This window comes from Bicyclus anynana, chromosome 10 (genome assembly GCF_947172395.1).
Source record: "Bicyclus anynana chromosome 10, ilBicAnyn1.1, whole genome shotgun sequence".
Lineage (NCBI taxonomy): Eukaryota > Metazoa > Arthropoda > Insecta > Lepidoptera > Nymphalidae > Bicyclus > Bicyclus anynana.
This window is the reverse complement of record NC_069092.1, coordinates 3212164-3234121: the sequence shown is the minus strand read 5'-3', so window position 1 is coordinate 3234121 and position 21958 is coordinate 3212164. Positions and strand designations below refer to the sequence as shown.

The following is a 21958-nucleotide window of genomic DNA, read 5'->3' as shown; positions in this document are numbered from 1 at the left end:
CTCTTACTAATAAATGTTGTGTATCAGTTGTTCAATCTATACACCACAAAGCATACGCTTTTCTTTGTTTCAAAGTAAAGAGTGAAAATTCGATATATGTCTTAGTAATGTTTATATACGTGTGTCTTTTTTTTAATTATCAATATTGTGTCTTTTTTAGAGTTTATCTAGCTTTCTGTTATTTAGTTTACGTAGATTAAAATACCTTATTTAATTATAATTAATATAATTTAATAATTTTATTTTAGTAAATCGGTTATATTGTAGTGATTAATATTATGTAGTATGTACCTTTAGTTTAGTTTAAAAATAGAGTCATTCTATTTAATGAGTGTCAAAATAGTAGTAAGCTTTACTAAAATCTTATTTTCCATCGATTTATCAAATCAAATTTTTTATATAATTATACTTACATGCTGTGATATAAAGTTCACCAATTGAGCCTATTTTCTTCAATACTTACAGAACTATACTTACTTAACTTCTACCAGGTGTAACTTTATTTAAATTAAAATAACAATTAATAGGTAAGATGAAATACATTATTTTTAGCATTTTATAAGTTAAATACTATAATAAAATTAATAAAAAAATGAGTTTTTTTTTTCGTTAATTTATCACTTTGAAACTTTTCAATTTAAAGAATTAAGTTTTTTTTTTCAGAGCTGTTGATTCTCAATACAAAACGGGGCAAGCCACTTCTTTTCTTCGATAACTACAGGTTTAATAGCAAACATACCGAGGGGTCGAGGATCTACTGGGTCTGTAACAAAGCGCCACAAGGATGCAGAGTTTCTATGATTACTATTAATAACGAGATTGTTAAAATCAAGAATATTCACAATCATTAATTTTCATCTTGTTTTGTTATTACTTATTGAGCTTAGAATCTCATTTAGTATCATACAAATTATATGTCATAGTTGGGAAAAAAATGGCTACACCATCTTCTGATAAGTGTCAGATTCTACCGTAAGTTTTGTCACTTTCTTAATTTATGTCAAATGACAAAGACAAATGAAAAAAACAAAAACCTGTAAATAATTTGTCAAACATCAGAAACTGGTGAAACCGGGCCGAGAGTGATTTTAAGTGATAATAATATCGGAATTGAAAATTTACCTAGGTAAATTAGTTAAAAAGAATTAGAATGATTTAGAGCCGTGTAGCCCAGTGGATATGACCTCTGACTCCGATTCCGGAGGGTGTGGGTTCGAATCCGATCCGGGGCATGCACCTCTAACTTTTCAGATGTGTGCATTTTAATAAATTAAATATCACGTGTCTCAATCGGTGAAGGAAAACATCGTGAGGAAACCTGCATACCAGAGAATTATCTTAATTCTCAGCGTGTGTGAAGTCTGCCAATCCGCATTGGGCCAGCGTGGTGGACTATTGGCCTAACCCCTCTCATTCTGAGAGGAGACTTGAGCTCTGCAGTGAGCCGAATATGGGTTGATGACGTATGCTATGTCGAAGCTAAATGATCAATAAGTCAAATTTATTTTTTAATTCTGTGTTGTGTTGTAATTATGACTAGATATCCAAATATTTGGGATACTTATATAAACTGTAATTTAAGCTAAATATTTGAATATTAAGTTATAATTACAAAATATTGTTAATTTGTGCGTGTGTAAAAAATACTACTTTGGTTTTTATAAATATAAATATACTTTTACAAATAGAACTGGGTTATTTTATCATAACACCTCATTTTCCAAATGTTAATTCATATATTATAACAGTAATAAATATTATTCTAAAGTAATTCCAGTTATCAAAATCGACATAATCTATATTTGGGTATGCCATACCCAACTCGTAGTCGGTGTAACTATTTTCACCTCGGGGTTAATATTATTATATATTTATCAATATAATTATGATTATAATTATGACCTAATTACATTCTACTAATTCTTTACATGTTCCACATTTACGCGGTTTACACGGAGTATTGATTGAAACTTGTGTCCCTGCCTTTAGCGTGCTGCCTACCTTTTTGCTATACTAAATAACACGTGAAATATAGTTTAAACATTAATCATTTTGTCATTAGATTAACTTATATTAGAACGTTTCAATAATTGTAAGTAACATACTATGTATGTCTATAATTAAAATTAACTGAACGTTTTAATTTTGCAGTGAAATTCGCCTTGTCCCAGCGTGGTAACCCCATCGTAATGGTGGGTTCACATAGATTCAAACGCACTTCTTCTTACGGAGTTAAGACTTGGTGGCATTGCGTCAAGCGCTCGGCCAATGGCTGCTGTGCCAGTGTCAGTTTGGTCAACAACAGTATTTATAAGATCAACTTCAACCACAATCATGTATAATCGTAAAAACCTAGAAGTTGATGATACATTTCAACTTTTGATGTTGCAATATGCAAATTGAAAAATGTTATAGAAAAGTTATTTATTTAAATAACATTTTGAAGCTATTACCGGAAAACTATGTATTTAGATACATCTTTCGTTGGAAATTTGGTTGATATAGTGAAAATTGTATGTTTTAAAATGTTATAAAATTAAAAAAAATCTTTATACCTATATTTTAAATAAACGATATCAGTTATAAGTTGGCAATTATACATGTATCCTTGTGTCCCTATTCAGCCAACATTACGAACAAGAGAAACAATATTTGATACACAAAATATATGAAATTAGTTTTAAATATTAGTTTTTAATGTTACAAACACATAGTATAACTATTATTAACAGATATTATAAAATATTTAAATTTGATTATACTTGAGCTAAATTAAGAGATCAAAATGGAAGAAGAATAAATAGAGGGAGTAAAACAAGTACCTACTTATATGTGAAAAGAAGTAATTGTACATTGTTATAAAAATGATACTGTTGATCATCAATGTATTATGCTCACAGTGTTTTTATCCTAAAAAAAGGAGAAGGTTCTCAATTTTATTTAATATGAAGTTTTGTAAATGTCTCGACAATATTTTATAGTGACTTGTTAACACCAAGCAAATTAACAACTAACTACTGGATATACTTAATTACCTTGATTAGCTTCTTCCAATTTGTCTTTATTCTTTCTTCCATATGATTCGTATAACTAAAGATTATTAAAGTATAACAATTGTGTATCGTACAATCGTTTGTACCTATATTATACGAGCCGCCGTTTCCTAGCCGTTTCCGTGTTATTCTTTCACGTGAGAATACGGCACCCATAATGTGGTTTTCTAGTGGTAAAAGAATTTTCAATATCGGTTCAATAGATCCAGAGATTACCCCCTACAACACCACAAACCTTTCCTATTTATAATATTAGTAAAGATATACGAATAGATTTGGGTTCGTATTATTACGAGTATGAGAGGTTTTAACAAAACAGAACAGTAGTTAAGTCTAGTATAGTTTTACGCATTTTACAATTATTCTTTAAGCTAAAAGTTTTTTACGATGTGTTATTGTTGTATTGTTCGTAATAATACATATATACATTATAGATATATAGTATATATGAATAGATTTATCGTATTTATTTTATTTGTATACTTCTTATATTCTTTAAAGTGCCTTTTACTTACTATTCAAAGTATAACTGTTTCTTTGGTGTTACTATAAAACAACTTATTAAATGTCTTTTTTTAACTTTAAATTTAGGACTTGAAAACTGTAATGTAATTAATGTTGCAGTATTTTTAATGATTATAGTATTTATGCCTTTCATTGAGTTTTTTGAATACGAAAATATTGTATCGTTGCTTGTGTAACTGAAAATACATTTATAACTACAGTATTTTCGATGCTTTTCAATTATCAAATATGTCAATGGGCTATTTTATAACATGGCAGCCTTTTTATAGCCTTAATAGTAAATAACCGAAAAACGGTGCTACAATGCTCCCAGCTTTGTTATGGTTGCCAGCAATGATCAGCTAGTTCTAATTGATCATTGATAAAAACAATAGCATTAAACATTATACATATTTTTCTACATTTAAAAGGTCAAGTTCTTGAATTTTTGCATAATTTATTAACGTAATAAATACATTTTTGATTGATTTTTTTCTTTCGCAGGCTACATCCCCTTTTTCTCGACAACTCGGTTTGGTAACCCCCTACTGATGATTGACTCTTACCGTTTCAACAAACGCAGCGACAGCAAAGGCCTTAGAACAAGCTGGGTTTGTGTCAAGAAGGACAGCCAGTGCCGCGCTACCGTTTTGACTGTCGACAACGTGATCGTACGATACAACGATATTCATAACCATTGAATCAGACATGATCATGCTATACATGAGTATCACATAACCATTGAATCAGACATGATCATGCCATACATGAGTACCACATAACCATTGAATCAGACATGATCATGCCATACAGCAGTATTACATAACCATTGAATCAGACGTGATCATACCATACAGCAGTATCACATAACCTTTGAATCAGACATGATCATGCCACTCGCAGTAAAGGTACATGTTTCCCCATACATCTGAAGGTTTGTAAGAGGCATCTTGGCGCTACTTCTTTGCCCGTAGGTAGGTAAACACGGTTGATGCCTACCACCAGACCGGACATGAGACAATTTAGATAATATAAATTCTAAATAGGTTTTGACTCGGACGGATACTTTCGGGGTTCGATTCAGGTCCTCTCTGTTGACCACAGCACTCAAAAATGTTTAAACATGATCATGTCATACATCAGTGCCATAACTATTGACTCTGACATGATCCGATGTGACGAATACCATAATCATTATCGACATGGTTATCCGATACAACTATCGTTTTAACAATTGTTTCAGACATGATCATCTTATACAACAATCGTTATAAACATTGAGTCATACATAGTCATCCTATACAAATATCTGTTAAATATTAATTAATAAAATTGTTCTCTTCTAATTTTGTTCAAAAATTTCATTATTGATTAGTCTTGTAGTTTTTATATAATTATCTTAGTAGATATATATCTAGCAGTACATAAAGAAATAAGATGAGTGTTACTATTCTTTTTACTATCGGTAATTTATTATTTAGCACTTTTTGCTGCGTGGTAGTACTGTTTATTTTCTAACCATTCAAAATTCAGTATCGCGTGTCTATATCTATATATTTTTATTTTTATTGTTACAATATCAAAATTATATTCCAAAGTTTATTATTAATTTTGTATATTTTACGTATGTACAATTTGATACACCAATATTAATGTCCTCTAAGTAACCTTACCATTTGGACTCTAGTCTAGTAAGTACTAGAGGATAATCAGTGTGAATATATTATATGATATTTAAATAACGTATATTTAGTTTCACTTTTTTAATTAAATTATTAAAACCCCTTTTCAATTTTCAGCATTTTTCGGGTACACGAACGGTGGGAAACGTTGCTTGGACATAGCTCAGTACAGATTCACTATACATCAGAACGAAGGTGCTAAAATAAGATGGCGTTGCGTGAAGAAGACCTCAGGGTGTCCGGCATTTGTGACAACGATTGACAATGTTATAATAAGAGTACGGCAAGTGCATAATCACAACTAATGGAAGTAAATACTTCGGCATGCTTTCTGTGTGAATTAACAAAGAATACAATACGGAATTGAAGCTAATAACTATACCAATAATGCCCACGTGGAATGGTGGCAATACTTTTCCAGGTTGGACAGTCAGTCAATCTTTTGCGCAAAAAATGAGCCCTTCTCTCCCCAGGCAACTAGCTGCGGTGAAATAATTCAGAGAATATTTTTGGTACTTCGCCTCCATGGCCCAAGAGTGAATAGGCATTTTAAGGCAAGTGTCTCATCTTAGACCATATCTACATTTAAATACCATTATAACTATTGCACCTTTTTAATTATTTGACCGTTTTAATTGAGTTTGAAAATTTGTAACACAGTTTGAGTTTTGAATTCTTTTTATCTCTATAATGCCATACTATAAATAGAGAGAGAGAAAGAGAAGAATTCGAAACTCACACTGTCGAGTCATAAAATCATACTTGCAGAATGGAGTAAATGGTGAGATGTGTGTGGAGAGACTATCTTGCATAATAAATCATTTATACGACAAATATCGCTTATTCTTCAGTTTTTTACTATAAATATTGGGAGAGTGTGTTTATATAAGCAATTTAGAATATTCATTTATCATCTTTAAAGCAAAAGTAAATGGGCAGTTATACTTGAGCGCGTCTTAGTTTGCTCTATCGACTATGTTTACATTTTTGTGGCATAATTTATTGTAGTCTTCTTGGAGATAAGACATTCCTTATAAAACGACCTAAGATTTATTTATTAAAACAATATCTAATAGCGTATGCCTGCGACCTCGTCCGCGGTATATTTGGATATTTATATTGTCTCCGTCCCTGTTTATCGTCGTCGTCGTCGTTTATCGTCGTCCGTGTATATTAAATTGACTTTGCTACATCTAGTCCAGTCGTTTTAGGTTTTATCTGGGGAAAATTTAATAGAGTGCTGAATTGTTGTATACATGTGTTACGATGTTATTGTAAAGATGTGAAAAATCGACATCGATATCGTGCCGGCTAAAAATTACAAAGGTCAAAAAGTCACGAAAATCAGTTTTTGGCAAATATTTCGCGATATTGCTTCACGATACGGCACGATATCGATGTTGATTTTTCATAATACCGTAATAAAGGTGTATACAAAAATTCAGCTCTTTAGGAATTTTACCCCAGAAAGAATTTAAAATGCCTAAAATCAGAATAGCTATAATACTGAAACAAGCCATTATTTATTTTCGTTTACTTGACATTTGTTGTCACGTTTCTGTCTTCAATTAAAATTCCTAAAATTACTGGACTAATTAAAATGAGAATATCCAAAAACTGAAACTCGCCATTATTTATATTTATTTAGTTGATATTTTTCGTCACGTTTCTGCCTTCAATGACCAAATACTTTAACACAATGTTCCAATACTTGCCCATTGATTTGGGCAACGTGTTGATAAGTCAGTCACTCATTTCTCTTTTTACTTATAAATATATATGTAATTTAAAACAACATAAAATAGCCCGGTCAATTTAATGTTAAGCTACGTTAATTCCCTTAGAGCTGGAAATTGGTTGAATCGTTAAAAACTTAAATATACTCGTAAATAAAATTTAAAAGTCTTCGTTGTTCCAGTACAGTGGAAAAAAACTACTCAAGGTCAAAGGTAAAAAACGCGGGGTTTTCACGATTTTCAGGAAAATGGAAAGTATTTTTATACAACTAAGCAAAGACGAAATTGTAAAGCATGTAATTAAAAAAAGCTCATATTATATTTTTTTTAGAGCTACCGTTTCTGAGTTTTATAGATTTAAAAATGTTTTGAACGATTATACCAATTTTCAGGTTTATAGAAATTAATGTAACCTAGAATGTATATATTGACCAGGCTATAAATTTGATTAAGAATTAGTTAAGCTAATTAGTAAGACAAAATTTTATTTGGGTTAAATTAAAAAAATAATAAATACCTCATAAGTTAAGACTAATTTTAAACTAGATTCTAAAAGAACATAAATAATTTTACTAGCATGTATTAAAATTTCTTTTTAATTATTAGAGATGGTTTCCTAAATACTGAAGAGATTTTGTAACAATTAAGGTATATAGATGATAAATAATTTATTAAAGAAGACATTTAAAAATTCAAATATGTACCTCTTAGTCTTAAAACAGAACTGTCAGCAAAATAGTCCATGGTTGCAACACATATTCCTTTAAATTCATTCTTAATCAAGAGCTTCTTCATGAAACTAATTCCACCAAATTTATAACAGTTTATTAATTTTGTTAACTAAAGTGAAAGAGGACTCAATCTGAATATTCATTCATATATTATATTAAAAAAAAAGATTTGAAACAGCGGAGTATTTCACATGAAAGAAAAAAAATGAATATTTCTATCCCCATTGTACATAAATTAACAAATCGTGGGCTAATGTATAATTAAGTATCCAAATGTATATTAGTACATAATTTTAAATGATTATTGATTTTTATAGAAATAATATTGTTGATAATTTATTTATGACATCGGAGTGACAGAGTAATAAATTGTATGTAAATAATTTATACATGTATTTGATTTTATTAACATATGACAAATTTATTGACATATGATAAATATGTGATTTAGTTAGCATATTTTAATCTGATGGTAAGTGTATGCCAGTTTGTCAATCTTATTGAAAATATTATTTTTGGTGGTAAACTCGATACAGTCATTGGACTCGATTCAAATATTTGAAGTCATAAAACGCGAGAGTGGAGTAGATTATATTTAGTGGGCATTTCCTTACATTCCTTGCACTTGTGCGTACAATACTTTTTTGTATGTTTGTTTAAAATCTCTATAACTACCAATTGGATTGCAAAAAATATTTTTTCATGAGACTGTAGAAACATGAAGCGTGATATTTAGTATTTAATATAAGGCTATACGACCCCGACATCATTATCCTAGACTTCTCGCATTAAAGTATACCGCACACTAACCTTAAATATTAATTTTCGTCATATAAATTGGTCTGCTTTTATAAATTGGTGGAAATACAAATAATTGGAGTTAGTTAGTGAACAAATAATAATGATGATAATTATGATGATGATGATAGCTGATGATTTGTGAATTACAGATATACATTTCATGAGGACTAAATACGGCAACAGAGCGTTGGTTATGAACGGGTATAGGTTCATCAAGAAAAGAGTAACCAACCACACAACAACATGGTCTTGCACGAATAGAAGAAAATTCAGATGTAGGAGTCACGTCATCACCACGGTTGACGATGAGATTTTGCGCTTCAGTGACCACAATCACAGTTAGTGACTAAAGTAACCGTTTCTATAAAGAATCCCCTTATTTATTTCTAGAAGTTTCTAGAAGAACCTTTTATTTATTTCTTGAAGTTTATTGGTGACAGAATCTTATCAAAGAAATGTCCATATGTACCTACCGCAAAAAAACGATTATATACAAAAATTAACACACATCAGTATTTTTTACTCAGCATCAAAACACCATTCTTAACGCGACAAATATTTTTTATAAGTAGACTTCATACGTAAATTATTTATGCATTTTGTATTATCTATACTTAACATATACATGTAGAATATTTGTTTATGCATACCCCAGACTGGCAGATAATTTGTCTATGCATACCATAGATAAGCAGATAATACAAAATGCAGCAACCTGTGCATGTCGAATTAAAAATTAAGGGCACACAAGTACATTATTACATATGAAGATGAACTTTTTGTTAGCTGGGAAGGTATTAATGTCTTTTTAATCTCAGCTTACAGATTTGTCATAAAAGCAACCCATAATGGAAACGAAGCTTTGCAGTTGGACGGATACAGATACAACAAGTATTATGACTATGACATAAAGGGCAAAACAAGATGGCGGTGCATCAAGAGGAGCAAAGGCTGCAAGTCTTTTGTCATCACGCATGGCACGAGAATAATTACGATAACCCCGCATAATCATGAATCGGGAAGAATTCACGCAAAATATATAGAGTAACAGTACTAAACTAACAAGTCAGACACATACAGCTATACTTGGCCCTCATTCGCACGAGAGTTTTATAACGGACGGATTTAAAAAGCGTTAAAAAGCATTCCCAAGTATATGTTCTCACGACAGCGTTTTTAAAACACAACAATGTTTCAATTTTAGGCATTACTAATAGACTTTCATACTATATTTGAACGCTTTTTAACGTCCGTTAAAAGAACTCTCGTTCGAATAAGGGCTTACTGTTTACAAACAAAATATTAGTAATCGATAAAGATAATTTAAATAAGAAATCTATTTTAAATTATGCATTGTTTGTTTCAACCCATATTCGGCTCACTGCTGAGCTCGAGTCTCCTCTCACAATTCGAGGGGTTAGGCCAAGTAGTAGTTAGTAGGAGATAGAAATGACCTTCACCCATCTGTTTATTGTATGAAAAGTGTTTTATATCAAATTAAGTATGTTAAAAATATATTGGGAGTTGGTTGCCTAATAACTTTCCTGGCCAAACTATCAGTAAAAGTTAAATGCTTAATAAAGTTTGGTCAGGAGGTTTCAGTGAAGATTGTTTCTAATTTGAATCTTAGACTGATAGAAAAAGTGGTGTTTTACAACTTGGGATTAAAAGTGGTGTTTTACAACTTCTACAACTTGGGATTATTTTTGGGATTTATAATTGTCCAAATGATCGAGGCGTCAGACTCCACAATAATATATGCATTACAAATAGATGTTTCTTACTTTTTTATATCACATAATAATAAATAACGGACTAATAAAAACTAATTATTAATTAATTGTTAGCTAGTTGCAAACTATTTTTTCTTTTAACTAGATTTTTTAGTAAATAGATGTCATGTTTTAATTAATTGTAAAACTTAATTTTTAAACAAATATTATTACCTAATAATATAATTATAATATTTTTCTTTACTTGTATTGTTAACCTAGTTTTAAATATTTATATTAAATAAATACAATTTTCATAAATATAGGTACTATCATCAAACTAATTCCCTTGATTTTTTAATGGACTTCCTTTGTTCCATTTCCTTTTTCAGTAGCGAGCTTCATAGTTCTTCTAGCGAGTGTACTTTGTTGTACTACAAAGTTAAAAGCCTACTTGAAATAAATTAATTTTGTTGAAATTAATAGGCAATGGGTTCAGGAGGGCTATCTAATTTTCCATTCAGCTATTAGTATAAACAGTGGCGTGCACAAGGTTTTTAACTAAGGTAGGGCACTATAAGGTATAAATTGTACAAAATGGAAAATTCCTCCTCCAATACGTACCTAATGAATAAGGTATGATATAATTCATTAGGTACCTTATTCATTCATTCAGTAGTGCACCCAACTGAGTATAAAATATGTAATTAGGAGACTAAAAACCTACTTTTTTTCACCACCTTCTTTTTGATCTTAGTTACCTTATTCACAATTGTTGTCTTTGTCACTTAACATAAGGTAAGGAAATAAGAGACAAAACTTACATATGGACTATCCAACGCTTATCAAAAGGCGGTGAAACAGATACTAGTCTCGTGGCAGACTTCAAGCGTCCGACGAACAAAATGCATTGCATGAGCAGATAACAATATATTCCTTAGTTGTTTCAGTGGACTACGCAGTTTCCAGGTATGGTAGAAGAGTTTTAGTAATAAACGGGTACAGATACCACAGACAACATGACGTTGAAGACCGCACCTTGTGGAGATGCACTCGGAAGAATCAAGGGTGCAGAAGTAGACTTTGGAGCTCCGGAGATAAAATTATACTTTACAATTCTCAACATAATCACTAATTAATGTTTAAAAGATTTTATGTAAAATTACGATTGGATGAAACTACAGACTTCTTATTATATCTAGATATTTAAATGTATATAAAATATATGGCAAATATATTATATTTTCTATGTGGACCCTCAGAAATTTAATTATATTCTGTAACTCTCAATGTAATCTCGTATTGATGTGAAGTAGATATCGAATTATTTGGATGGATTACATATAGTATTTCTATTCTAACTAGTAATTTTATTACAATCAATATAATATGTATGTAAAAATATAAAGCTATTCTACGAATTGGACCATTGGATATAAATTATACTTTATAATTAACATAATCACTGTTAGGTATAGTTTTAATTGGATGAAACTAAAAATCTTTTCTAATCTAGTCATTAAAAATTTAAAAAATACAATGTTCAAATTTATTGTTATATTCTTAGTTTGGACTCTCTAAAGTTATATTTTATGAAATTTTCTGTTATTCTCAACGAAATCATTTGTTTACAAGATCTACATGACAAGTAAATTTTATGTCGAACTTTATATGGTTAGACCTACCGATTTTATCTTATTATATCTACTCATTATAATATAAATAATAACATTATACAAAGCTATAATTTCGTATTTTTTCTAATATGTCAATGTATCAATATATGAATGTCTAATACTAGCCAAACTTTTTCCGTGTCAAATACAATAAATAATGTCTGAACTTATTAGGTGATATTTTTTCCTTTTTCCTCTCCATAGTAATAATAATCATTTCTTAAGCCGTAACAAAAATATGGAAAAAAATTATCGAAGTTGTCTTTTCAATTTTAGTCACTACAAGTTTTTTAATGCCACAAAGTTTTCTTTCTACCCCGACTTCTGTGAAGTCAAAAGGAAGGGTAATGATTTTGGCAGTCTGTGTATGTATGCATTTACATTATTTCTTACTCTCTCATTCAATAATACTTCATTCATACTCCTCAATGTTCCGTTCCGTTCTTTAATCCGAAAACCGTTAATTTTAGAGAAAAACTGCAAAATACATTTTTTGTAGGCAATTCTATAAGGAACAATTTTTATAATGACCTCTATGGACCTTCGAGCAATAGGTCGCGAAATATTTGCAAAAAAATGATTTTAGTGACCTTCTGACGTTTGTAACTTTTATAGCCGGCCCGATATTGATGTCAATTTTTCACATCTTAATAACACCGTAATAAAGGTGTATACAAAAATTAAGCTCAGTAGGAATTTTTCCCAGATAAAAACCTAATATTGCTGGACTATAGATATGCGTATATCGTTGCTTGTTGGTTATTCAAAAGTATTCGAAAACTAAGGATCATCCTAATCCACATCATTCGAATCGCATCATAAAGGCAGAGTATCTTTTTATATACATAGAATATAATGTTTTTTTATTATTTTTAGCATATTTCGAACCATCCAGACGTCGAGATAACGCTGGAGCCCGAGTACTGGTGTATGGAGGCGAACGTTACAACTACCAGAATTCTTGTGGTATAAAGACATCATGGCGTTGTGTCAAACGAAATATCGGCTGCAAAAGCAGAATTTGGACCGTTGAAGACAGAATTATTAATGTTCGTAATGATCACATTCACTGATTATTATATTAATATACAGCAGTGGCGAGGCGTTAATGCAAGCCGATTCCCGTCAGGTTACCTTTAAAAATTCATTTATATTATTTGTTGTACTGTATCTATTTATATGAGAAACCGGAGTTTGTATAAACGCTATATGAATTTCCTTTTCTTTGGGACGGCTTACCTTCATCTAAATTCCATCTTTCGCCACTGTTATACAACAATCAATATAGAGTAATTCATAGGTGTATTACTGTCTGTACATATTGCAAACATGCGAGTAATGACACCGCTTGCTTCGTCTGATATAATTACTATAGACTACTAGATAGTATAATTAAGGTCTTTTTCTTATATATATTATATATATAATTAAAAACAAAAGGCGTTTTACTATTTTTCAATAATGTAAAGTGCAGTGAAAAATATAAATAATTTTATGATGAATGTTAAAAATGTATTTTTTTTTGCATAAATAGTTTACTATTAACTTATTTCTTTTTTTTACAATTATGAAAGTTATTGGTGATAATAAAGTATTTTTTTTATCAAACATGAAGATATATTTTACAACAATAGTATGAATAATAAATTTATTTTGCAAATTTTTTGCACCATTTTTGCAAAAAATTAAAAAAATAAATCTATTGTTTATATCTACCCGCATAGTCTGTTCTGGATGTTGCAGAAAGATAGCTCTGATAGATTATTTATCTTTGTGCGTCACCCAGCTTTTCTAGAGTTACAATTAGTAAGTAATCCGCCTTTATTCCATATAATAAAATAATTTATTGTTGTATTATTTTCAGTTCGCTTCGAGACTTCTAAACGCCAAGGTCGGGTACTGGTGTACAAAGGCGAACGTTATAACACCACGTATAAGAATCCTACTGGTCTAAAGACATCTTGGAGGTGCATCAAAAAAAATCACGGATGCAAGAGCAGAATTTGGACCCTTGAAGACAAAATTATTCAAGTTCTTAATAAACATGAATTTCATGATAAGTAAGAACTTGAAAATTGATCGGAAAATCAACTGCTAATACATCAAATACATTATAATAAAACGTAGTGAGCTATAGTGATTTTGAAACATATTCAAACAGTTTTAAATATTATGTCATATTTACATTTTGGAATCTATATGTCTATTAATCTAGCTACTATACAAATTACATAATTAAGTCTGTGCAATCATAATAAGGCATGCAAGTGACAGATAATGTTCTTCTCGCTTCCACTTTTTATGATTCCGCGTGCCAAGACAATATAAAGACTTCAAGTAGTTTCAATATTTATTAAAATACATACTTTTTAATAGTTATTCAACGTTTTAGTAAATATTATAAAGTATATTAAATTAAATAAAAATCTAAACAAAAACATAGGTATTAGTAACATAAATTTCTAGTCTTAGTAGTCTCTATCGAATAATAAATTATATTAGTTATAAATTATACAAGTTCAATTTCTAGTCTTTCTAGTCATAGTTAGAAAAATACTATAAAGTAATAGTTTACAAAACGGTTAAATATAATACTTTTTTAATTTCTGCTACAGTTTATTACATAAAATCAACAAATATTTTTAGGAAAAATTTAACAATAACTTTTTTGCAGTTACTACTACAGAAAAGTTATTGTTAAAAATAAAGATATTGTGAAACTATTATAAACCAAATTAAATAATGTTATAAATAGTAACGGTTAACGGCTAACGTACATTATAAAACGGTTCAGTACATAATGTTTTTAAATTTCTAATCTAATTCTTTACATAAAACCAACAAAAACTTGGAAAAAAAATGAAAAAAATAAAAACCCTTAAAAAGCTATTAATGCAAAAAAAAACAATTTCACTATAAAAATAAACAATATAAAAATATATTTTAACTTTTGTCTTTTCAGAAGAAGCGAAATTGTAGTTTAATTCCATGTAATAATCATGAAAAATACAACCTGTCTATTAGATATTGTGAAACTATTAATTAAACCAAACCAAATTAATTAATGTTATGAGTAGTAACGGTTAACGGCTTCCGTAGATTACAAAACGGTTAGGTACATAGTGTTTTTAAATTTCTAGTCTAGTTCTTTACATAAAACCAACAAAAACTTTGAAAAAAATAAAAAAAATAAAAACCCTTAAAAAGCTATAAATGCAAAAAAAAAACAATTTCACTATAAAAATAAACAATATAAAAATATATTTTAACTTTTGTCTTTTCAGAAAAAGCGAAATTGTAGTTTAATTCCATGTAATAATCAGGAAATAAAATACAACCTGTCTATTAGATATTGTGAAACTATTAATTAAACCAAACCAAATTAATTAATGTTATGAGTAGTAACGGTTAACGGCTTCCGTAGATTACAAAACGGTTAGGTACATAGTGTTTTTAAATTTCTAGTCTAGTTCTTTACATAAAACCAACAAAAACTTTGAAAAAAATTAAAAAAATAAAAACCCTTAAAAAGCTATAAATGCAAAAAAAAAACAATTTCACTATAAAAATAAACAATATAAAAATATATTTTAACTTTTGTCTTTTCAGAAAAAGCGAAATTGTAGTTTAATTCCATGTAATAATCAGGAAATAAAATACAACCTGTCTATTAGATATTGTGAAACTATTAATTAAACCAAACCAAATTAATTAATGTTATGAGTAGTAACGGTTAACGGCTTCCGTAGATTACAAAACGGTTAGGTACATAGATAGTGTTTTTAAATTTCTAGTCTAGTTCTTTACATAAATTCAACAAAAACTTTGAAAAAAATACTCCTTAAAAGCTATTAATGCAAAAAAAAAAAACAACTTTACTATAAAAATAAACAATATAAAAATAGTTTTTAACTTTTGTCTGTTTAGGGAAAGCGATGTTGTAATTTCCATTATCATAAAATAAAATACCTGCCTAACATATTTTAAATATAGTAAAATTTTAAAATAAATCAATTTACTCAATAATGTTATTCTAGATCTCGAAACGGTTACATAATACAAAGTGTTATTAAATCTCTAGTCCAGTTCTATACAAAAAACCTACAAAAACTATGAAAAAATATAAAAAGTCTTAAAAAATACATGCCAAAAACAACTTTACTATAATTAGTTGTTGGTAGGAAAAACGATGTTACTATATTTTAATTCCATATTATAATCATGAAATAAATGTCTATATACATATTGTAAAACTATAAACTAATTCAATTCAATAGTGTTTTAGTGGATTACGAAACGGCTATATAATAGTGTTTTTTTCTCTAATAAAGTTCTATACATAAAACAAAAAATATAAAATACTATAAATGCAAAAAAAAAAAAATTAATATAGAATTAAAGCTCTTATAAAGCTATTAACATTTGTCTTATTAAGACGTGGTATTTACGTTAAGAGATGTTGTATTTTTTAACTCTATTTCTAAAATTTTATTTACATTTAATAAAATATCTATTAATTATAACAAAAACTTTGGAAAAAAATATAAAGGGCTATAAATGCAAAAAAAACCTTTACTATAGAAATATTAACCTTTGGTTTGCTATGACGTTTTGTTTACGTTAAGAGATGTTGTATTTTTTAACTCTATTTAAAAAAAATATTTACATTAAATAAAATATCTACTTATTACATGTTATAAAACTATAAACTATAGAATTCAATAATGTCAGGGAGATGCTTCAATAGCGCATTGCGTTACGACGACTGGGCTATCTCGGCTTCCTTATTTATATGTGTACTATATATAAATACTTACTGTACTTATTAAGTACACCCTGATACTGGAAAACACCCACGCTGAACAAAAAAATATTTTCTGGTTGTGGGAATCGTACCCACGGCCGTGGATGCAGAAAGCAGGGTCACGCCCACTGCGCCACGCGGCCTTTCACTCATCTATATACTAATATTATAAAGCTGAAGAGTTTGTTTGTTTGTTTGATTGAACGCGCTAATCTCAAGAACTACTGGTCCGATTTGAAAAATTCTTTCAGTGTTAGATAGCCCATTTAACGAGGAAGGTTATATATTATCCCCGTATTCCTACGGGAACGGGAACCACGCGGGTGAAACCGCGCGGCGTCAGCTAGTTTTAAATAATTGTTAAGACTGACTGGGTGGGTGCGTCGTCCTCTTACACTGTGAAGTGCGTCGACGCAACTCAGGTGTGGCATATACAATGCTTTTTTTTTTTGATTGTGCAAGAGCCGTAGGCTCCTTAATGGGTCCTCAGCGGCGTCACCGGGGGCATTTAGGCGAGCGCAGAAGCATCGCCTGATGGGGCCCGAAGGCCGAAGCAGAGTAGATGGGCGGACGACTCTCTAAGGGCGTCTTATCTAAGACTCGGACCTCGGCTTAGAGGGCCGTTCGGGAAGGGTGTTTTGGCCTGAGTTTATTTTGTGTTTCCTGGGAAGCATTGTCGTTCGTTATGTCTACGTCAGGATCGCAAGTTTCGGTGCGACGCAATACAATGCAGCAATGAAGCATCTCCTGTATACTAGATCAAATCGATGGTGTAATATTTCAATTCCATAATTATTCAATAAAATATTAAATGTGTAGTGCAAAATCATTACCATTGTTTAATTTTAATTATAACTTGATGTATAGCCTGAAAGTGTGTAATCTCTGGATCTAAGGAATCGATTTTGAAAATTCCTTTGCCAATAGAAAGCCACGGCCTTTGACGGTCTTTGACGGTCTCCGTGGCGCAGTGGTGTGCGCGGTGGATTTACAAGACGGAGGTCCTGGCTACGATCCCCGGCTGGGCCGATTGAGGTTTTCTTAATTGGTCCAGGTCTGGCTGGTGGGAGGCTTCGGCCGTGGCTAGTTGCCACCCTACCGACAAAGACATACCGCCATGCGATTAACCGTTCCGGTACGATGTCGTGTAGAAACCGAAAGGAGTGTGGATTTCATCCTACTCCTAACAAGTTTGCCCGCTTCCATCTTAGGTTGCATCATCACTTACCATCAGGTGAGATTGTAGTCAAGAGCTAACTTGTAGAGCATAAAAAAGTTATTTGTGAGGGACATATAGCCTAAGATCCGTATTAGAAACGACCTTCACCCATCTGTTTATTTAATGAAAAGTTATTTATATCAAATTTAGTACGTTAAAAAATATATTGCGAGTAGGTTGCCTAAAAATTTCCTGACAACATATTTTTTAACTTTCATCCATTCAACAGATGGGTGAAGGTCGTTTTTTAAACGGATATTCTACTAATTGTTACATTTTATTCGTATATTCACGGGAACAGGAACTACGCGGATGAAACCGCGGGGCGTATGCTAGTATTGGATAATTGTAATGTGACTTTGGCGTTAACTTCTTTTTCAATTTCAGTGTACTTTGAGGCCTCAAAGCGTCTGGACGGTGGTCGTGTACTAGTCTTCCGGGGCTATCGATACAACAAGCAATACATCACCGGGAGCAAGACCTCATGGAGGTGTGTCAAGCGAAACGCTGGCTGTAAGAACAGGATCTGGACCATCAATGACGCAGTTGTTAATGTTCTGAACGAACACAACCACAGCTTTTAATTATAGGTTTTAGCAGACTCAAAGGTGATTACAAAAATAAGAAAACTAATGTCGAACAAAGGTTATGATTCACAACATTTGTCAGGACAACTTAATTAACAAATCAAACTGTAATCAAAATAAAACCCTAGAATGGCAGAGAATAACCTTGAGTGAAGTCACGCACTTGTGAACTTTGTGTGTAGGGTTAAAGGATCCTTTGACTGTTAACAAACACTCCCCTTTTCCACTCAAGTCACTCCCCCCGCTTATCCCAAGTAACCCATAAAGAATTACACAACAAGAGATATGGACGGCTCGAACGCCACGAGCACACTGAAGCCGTCAGTACCGCAAGTCGTTGCAACGCGGCGATAACACTAGCGGACTCCCGATTTTTCCGCGTAGTTCCCGTTCTCGAGGATTTATAAAAATAAAATATAACCTATATTACTCGTTGACAATGTAGCTTTTCATCGATAAAAAATATTTAAATTTGGTTTATTGGTTTAGCCGTGAATGTGTAACAAACTGGCTTTCGAATTTACATTATAAGTATGGATTATAAAAACCCAGTCCTGGTCGCATTATGCAGTATTGAATCCGTCAGGGGTGTGGTTAAAATAAATTTGTAGCTCTTTTAAGGCTTGCTGCCTTCTTAGACTTCGTTGGTATGTCTTCAGGTGACATGGAAGTCAAGAGCTTGCAGCTTTTTAAATAAAATAAGAATTCCGTTTTTGTATTCGGATGTACGGAATCCTGAAAAAAGATAAATAAATAAATATAATTAAAAAAAGTAAGCGTACATGGCCTGTGATATGGATAGAATCAACATCTCCTGCGTTGTTGCGATGTCACCATTATCAAGCCATATTTGTCTCACTACTGAGCACGAGTCTCCTCTCAGAATGAGAGGAACCCCTCTCATTCCCTATCACATTCAGGCCAATAGTCCACCACGCTGGCCCAATGCGGATTGGCAAACTTCAGACACGCAAAGTATTAAGAAAATTATTAGAGTTCACCTTCACCGTTTGAGACACATGATATCTAATTTCTTAAAATCTCCACAGCTGAAAAGTTGGAGGTGTGTGTCTCAGACCGGATTCGAACCCTTGGACAGAGTATAGTTTCGAATTTATCTTTGTGTCTCTTTATCTATTGTATCGTGTTAGACAGATAAAGATAGATGAGAATTCTGTAACGTAAGTGATAGAAACATCAATCCGATAAAGCGCTATATTGATGCATTAGTTTCGTGGTAAAAAGCGAAATAAAGAATTCGTTGGTGTCTCGTGAAATTATGTCAAATTATAATTATAAATAATGTCCATTATAACCCAGTGGATATGACCTCTGCATCCGATTCCGGAGGGTGTGGGTTTGCAGTTGTGTGCATTTTAAGAAATTAAATATCTCGTGTCTCAAACGGTAAAGGAAAAACATCGTGAGGAAACCTGCATACCGAAGAATTTTCTTAATTTTCTGCGTGTGTAAAGTCTGCCAATCCGCACTGGACCAGCGTGGTAGACTATTGGCCTAACCCCTCTCATTCTGAAAGGAGACTCGAGCTCAGCAGTGAGCCGAATATGGGTTGATAACGATAAATAATGACGATGTTTAATTGGCTAGTTTATACTTAAATGTATTTGTACTTGTCTGTATTATGTACCTACTAATATTTGTCTATACATATATTTAAAATATTTAATAAAAGTTTACTAGAAGCTTTTAAAAGTTCGTAGGTGTGAAAATACTCGTATAATCAATATATAAACGAATATTAAATGTTTATTATTCATAGTTTTTCATTATATTTACATAATGTTTATTTACCACCTCGTTGGTTCAGCGTATGTGGCTTAGAATTTCGAGGTCCAAGTTCGAATCCTGGTCGGTATATGAAATCTCAATAATGAGGCACCTTGTAATAAAATTTGGTATTCTAGATAAGCTTATGGGATTTAATATGTAAACCAAATTTAATGTTTTCATGTTAAATAGATTTTGAGTTATTAGGTTGTCAATAGTTTTGACGGCCTCCGTGGCGCAGTGGTATGCGCAGTGGATTTACTAGACGGAGGTCCTGGGTCGACCCCGGTTGGGACGATTGAGGTTTTCTTAATTGGTCCAGGTCTGGCTGGTAGGCGGTTTCAGTAGCGTGCACCAGGTTTTTCCCGCCGGGTTACCTTTAAAATCTATGCATATTCGTTGACGTATGTGGCTAGATATATGAGAAACTGGAGTTCGTATCACGCTATATGAATTTTCTTTTCTTTAAGACGACTTACCTTCATCTAAATTTCATCCTTCGCCACTGGTAGGCAGTGCAGTGTACGCCACTGGTGATAGCTTCATAACCTGATGATAAGATGATGATTATTGTTTAATTTTTTTTTATTATTTATTTAGTACCAATATAAGTCACACACAAAAGTAAAAAGAAAAACAGTGGACAAGGAAACACTATTAGAGATCTCTGCCAGTGACCCTTGGCAATGGGATGATTGTAAACAAAAGAAATGGATAGAAATATAATAATAATTTTAAATATATAATATTTTCTTTTGATTTTCCAGCATATTTTGAATACACGAAAGGTGGTAGCAGAGTGTTAATCGTTGACGGAGAAAGATATAACAAGCAAAAGGTGACCGGTTCTAAGATATCCTGGCGGTGCGTCAAACGCAACATCGGTTGCAGAAGCTGCGTGTGGACTGTTGACGATCTAGTTGTTATGTTTAGAAATAAACACGTGCACTGACCGCAGAACATTATCTATATATATATAAAAGAAAGACGGGTTTGTTAAAACACTTATAACTCGAGATCTGCTGGTAATTTTCATGGTTTTTGATTCGTTGGATTTGTCTCCGCTCCGAAAAGCTACATCTTAAAAGCCATTTTCCTTCTCAATGGTCCCTGGGAGGTGATGACACCTACGACACAGGCTCACCTAGAGTAAGTAAGTAGAGTGAGGGTGTCAAAGCACCCCTCAGATCTAATAATATACACTTTTTAAGTAATAATATTGTAACTTTTAATAAAAAAAAATGAAAACTGAATTCAGGGGTAGGGTAGGGGTAGGGTGCTGGTAGGGATAGTGGTAGGGTAGGGGTAGGTAGGGAAGAAAACACACAAAAGTCAAAGCGAAGCTTGACTGGTTCCGCTAGTACATAATAAGAAAAACAGAATACAGCGGCGCAAATACTGCAATCTCGTTGGAGATTACGTATTTGAGAATTTTGGGGTCAGAAAATCAGTATTGCCATACAACGTGGCAATACTGGCACTTTACCAATAATTGAAAACGATTTGGACGAATTGTACGACGCCTAAGTCTTTAGATTTATTTTAAACTAGCGGACGCCCGCGACTTTGTCCGCGTGAATCCATACACTAGGTACCCTTACCCTAAGTATCCTAAGTATCAATTTTCAGCCAAATCAGCCTAGCCGTTCTCAAGCTATAAATAGT

At 31.7% G+C, this 21958-nt stretch overlaps 1 protein-coding gene across 33 annotated transcripts in view; it reads left to right on the top strand.

Annotated features, from left to right (window-relative positions):
• Positions 1–21958, top strand: part of LOC112049969 (protein tramtrack, beta isoform) — a 536667-nt gene that overhangs the window by 252585 nt on the left and 262124 nt on the right. Inside the window, exon 5 of one of the 33 annotated variants that reach the window (XM_052884077.1) lies at positions 9326–9570. The exons of the other annotated variants lie outside the window; for them this stretch is intronic. Within the exon in view, the coding sequence (XP_052740037.1) occupies positions 9326–9555 (230 nt within the window). The 3' untranslated portion in view covers positions 9556–9570. Of the gene's footprint in view, positions 1–9325; positions 9571–21958 lie in introns of those variants that run through there. 33 annotated transcript variants of the gene reach the window in all.